At 29.6% G+C, this 4706-nt stretch overlaps 1 protein-coding gene across 4 annotated transcripts in view; it reads left to right on the forward strand.

Annotated features, from left to right (window-relative positions):
* LOC109537780 (GAS2-like protein pickled eggs) overlaps window positions 1-4133 on the forward strand; it is a 136215-nt gene extending 132082 nt beyond the window's left edge. For 3 of the 4 annotated variants that reach the window (XM_048665992.1, XM_019904666.2, XM_019904669.2), the window contains exon 15: window positions 1279-4133. In XM_048665992.1, coding sequence (XP_048521949.1) covers window positions 1279-1455 — 177 coding nt within the window. In that variant the 3' untranslated portion in view covers window positions 1456-4133. Of the gene's footprint in view, window positions 1-555; window positions 711-1278 lie in introns of those variants that run through there. The other variant, XM_048665993.1, reaches the window with a different exon arrangement.
* The last annotated feature ends 573 nt before the right edge of the window (window positions 4134-4706 follow it).

Genomic DNA, 4706 nt, shown 5'->3' on the forward strand with positions numbered 1-4706 from the left:
ACTACCACACGTTTATGATGCACCCTGTATATTGGAAAGTAATTTTAGAATGTGGACCTTTTAAACGTGAAAAACTTTCGTTGGACGAATTTTCTCGTAAACTTCATATTAACTGAGATATCGCACTTTGACGCACTAATGAGCAACCCTGTATATACTAGGGAATATCTGGGACTTTTCGAATGTACTGTATATCATATTACGGAACTGAATTTTCTAAATTCACCAAAAGTGTTGATGGGGACTAGACTAATATTTTAATAAAAGTATCTTGAATTTGAAACCATATTACTTGCATGTAATTTCATTCAATTCAACATTTGGAATGTAGATTTTAATAAATACATTATAAAGTTAATTAACTGTGCAAAATTGCCGAAAGCTTAATAAAAATGTTTGCATTGGTTGAAGAGTCAGGTGAATTGTATACATATGTAATCTAGCAGCTGCAATAGTCTGACCATTACTTGATTGTTAGTTTTAATTAATCCTGAAAGTAATCCATCATTTTCACAAACGCCATACAAAATTGCTAATCAAAATTTTTTCACTCAGCCTACTAAACTCCAAAGATCAGGAAGCCACATCACACTAAAAACCAAACAAGTACGCACATATGAACAGCCAAATGGAAGCAAAGACAATGTCTTTAGAATCCCGTTTCGAAATATTTAAATCATAAGAAAGAAACGATTTTACAAAATTACAAAAAATCGAAACAAAGGATGTTGCTTTTGCTTCTCATTTTAAGTGTATTTTTGTATATTATATACAACACTTCGCTAAAGTAGTCACAGACTACAAGATTGACCAATCATTCCTTCAGCATCAGTGTGTTGCATGTCAAAACTGTGCAGTGTGTTTTCAAAATAAATTTTCAAGAGTTTGACTAGCAAAGACTGGTGAGTCATGGTTTAGAAACGGAAATTGTGGAAACAATATGTATTTAATTTACTCGTATCATGGAAATTTATCAACAAATACAAAAAAAGTTTCATTTTCTTGTCAAGTTTCTTACTGTGTGTATTATAATTACACGCAATTCTAATAGATTTAAATTTTTAATTGAGTGAAACTTTTATTTTAAATCCAAAAATATTTTTTAGCTAGTACCTTGCCTATCAAACTACTTAGAATAGCATATGTGAAATGCACCAAAACTTTGCTTGATAAACGCTTGAAAACTTCTTGGTTTTTGCAACGCAATGTTTTTTATTTGTAAAAGTGTGATTTTTTCTCTGAGATCTAATCACATAGTAAATATCTGAAACTGTTTAGGTTCAAGAACTTCTTCGCAAATATGGTAGCCTGAGCACTTTGAACAACGAAGAGGACTACTCGCCCAAATTTAGCCGTCAACATACCGAAAGAATGTCGGTTAGGAGTCCTAGAAAGGATTCAAAACCTGAAAACAATTTGTCCAGAATACCGGCTCCCGTCATGCATAAGGCCTGAGTAATTATTCATACCTGTCTTTATTTAATACAAAGAACAACACCATACATTTAGAGGTAGTTAAAGTGTTAGAATTAATGCTACTAGTATTTCAAACATTTTAAGTTCGCATCTCTAATCTTCACATATTTCATTGGAAACACTATTAATGGTAACGTAAAGTACATAAAATGTTTGTGATACGGACAAATGACCTAAAATTGTTGGTGCTAATGTTGAATAGTTTAGGAACACTATGATATGACGAGGAACGAGAGTATCTATCAATGCCAGTTTGACTGATTTTAATCGTGTTAAAAGTCGTCATCATTCCCACTTGCATTAAAAACAAGGACTAAAGTATACTAATACGTAAATGGAATTGAAACTGCGGTTGGAATTATCTAAACTGACTAATTTTCAAATTCGATTAACAAAACTACGCTTATCAAGTTGTTCAAAATTACTTGTTCCTTTTGGAGGAAACAGAACATGAAATTGCAGAAGCCAGTTGATTGGTTAAAAATTGACAAAATATTAATTTCAGTTGATGCACGTTGGGGAGTTTTTTAGAGAGAAAAGTTTATATCGGTTTTCAGATCCAGATGTAACAATAATAGAGTTTTTGACAATTTTTTAAATTTTTTTACAAAAAAAATATTTGTTTTCCAATATGTTCAAAAGATGCCCTTTTTTCCACAACAATTTTTTTCCTGTCATTATTCGATGTTTACATAGCATGATAAGATAGTAATACGTTTTTACCAGTAATTAGCTTTAATTTTGCACACTTAGTACTTATGATTTTATGGGAAATATGTTTATTTTCTATAGAATAGTAGTCCAAATGTTTATTTAATGTAAGAAATTTTTTTATCACTAATGTACTAACAAATATTTAAATTTACAGTCCACTCTATAAAGAGCTTTGCTAATCATAATGCGGCGGCAGTTTTCCATATCTGACTAGCAACTTTAAGATATATTATCTTAAAAATGCGTTTGCAGTTTGGTGCAATATATTTCCTCATTTTCAGGACACCGAAAGCCACAATATGGAGAATTTAAATTATACAGGATGGTACAGTTTTAATGGTAACTAATTTAACTATGCATTCGGTACGTGACGATAATAAGCAAGTCTATATAAAGTTCTGTCTTTAAACTGTTCGCTTTCTAAATACGAGCCGTTATTCTTTGTTTGTCTCAGGTTTTTTCAGTTATTAAAAGAAAACAACCGAAAACCCAATTTAAGCAGAATTTTTATAGAATGGAGACAAAAACATCGTAAAGTGCCACATTTTATTTAAATCGTGATTTTTATTCTCTGACTCTCCATGGTTAAAATATTTTACGAAAAAATTGTTGACTTGTGTGTTTTATTAAAATAGTTGCAAGAACTTTGGTGCAATATACACAATTTAATAATTGAGAATTAATGTGATTTTAAATCGTTTTGCCGAAAATAGTAAATCTTACGTAGAAAAGCTTTCTATTTAAAGCAATGTTAGTGGTTTACAATTACATTAATACATGCAAATCAATTGCAACCTCCTTTTTGTAAAAGTTATCGTCATACTTACTAAGGGCACTGTGTTTTGCTTCACGATTAAAACTACACCACCTTGTACTTATAAAAACAAGATTACCAAACCTTGTTATAACTATAGGAGCGAGAGTCCACTAATTACACAGTTTATTTTCAAACTATTTGCGTTTAGTGCCCAGATATTTCAAACGTTATAAAACTGCTAATGTTTTCACACAGCATGTAGAAAGGTTATATAAATATTAAAAAACTAAGTCATCGTTGTGAATTTAGCACTTACTGCAAAATTAGACCGGACTTCAATAACGCTCTGTTTATACTCTTTACAGTCCAGTATAGGATCAGCTTAACCACAACGTACATACATAACTGAAAACAACAAAACATAACAAAAAAATATCAATATTTAAATCCAAATAACAAGTTGTTAAAATATACGAACCTATTTTATTCCTTAGAATATTTTAAATTAGAATTACATCATCTTTCTTGTGTTTTAACGATTATTTTAAAAATATCTATATTGCCAGCTAATTTTACTCTTCTATTCCTAGAGGCCTATATTTATTATAACTCCTAATATCAATGTAATAATAAGACTAAGGCGCCTTTAATTATCAAAACCTAATCAAACACTAGATTTTTATAGAAGAGAAAAGCTCAAATATTCAGAAGGAATAGTTTTATAGGCATTCCAATTTTGATACTACATTTTTTTATAGAAAATTCTAGGACGCAAATTATCATGTTTTGCATTGCATGTAGTCAAAACTGCTAAAGATAGATATATGTTTACTTTACATAATAACATCAGTTCAGACTTATTCATTTACTTTTTAAATATAAATATACTGACTAAATCAGAAGTTATGTTTTACATTAAAAAATGTTAGATCATATGCGAAGTATCCACTGTTTTGAAATGTACTCAAGCTTTCATACAATTGCTTTAAACCCCTCAAGTATTTACTAAAATATGCTTTTTTTGATTCAAGGGTATTGTGTTAAAAAAAATAAATTGTTTATCTACTAAGTAAGTATATACTCTTGTGTTATAGTTTATTTAACAAATATATGCATATTATGTATAATGTAGCATTTTAATATTTTAATTGTTATATTTTTACAATTAAACTAATGTCCAGAAGAATGTTTTGTTTTATTGCGCACTTTGCTCCGTTCCTCCACAACATAGCACTTGTATGTATTTTCATATAGTACCTGCAGAGTTTTGAAAAAAATAGATAGGATACGCATTTACTTATACAGGGTTATTCACGCTATACGGCACGGAAGTTTGCGGCTAAACCGTTTGATTTTTTTAAAGTATTATTTTAAGAATTGTCCGACGCCTACCGAGCGCACATTTTAAAAATATTTTTGTAATGTACAGGGTGTCCCAAAAGCTCTAAAGGTGTCAAAATTGCGTTTTCTTAAATATAATGTCCTATATATTATTGCATTTTTGGATTCGCTGAACAAAATAAGTGTCTGTTTTAATGAGGTTTATAACACCTAAATCTTAAGGTTTTTTAAATAATGCGAATTTAATCAAAATCTTATCTAATTTTCAGGTGTCAAATACTYTAKAAGTATTTAAGTTATGTAAGCGTAATTTATAGTGAAGGGTAACAAGATATAATATTTTATATCCCAATGATAATAAACTTACCATGTTATACAGGGTGTCCACAAATTTAAACTAATCAAATAAGAACTTTAA

Source organism: Dendroctonus ponderosae, unplaced genomic scaffold, assembly GCF_020466585.1.
Source record: "Dendroctonus ponderosae isolate FM_Combo_2020 unplaced genomic scaffold, Dpon_F_20191213v2 Dpon_F_20191213_4, whole genome shotgun sequence".
In the NCBI taxonomy this organism is placed as follows: Eukaryota; Metazoa; Arthropoda; class Insecta; order Coleoptera; family Curculionidae; genus Dendroctonus; species Dendroctonus ponderosae.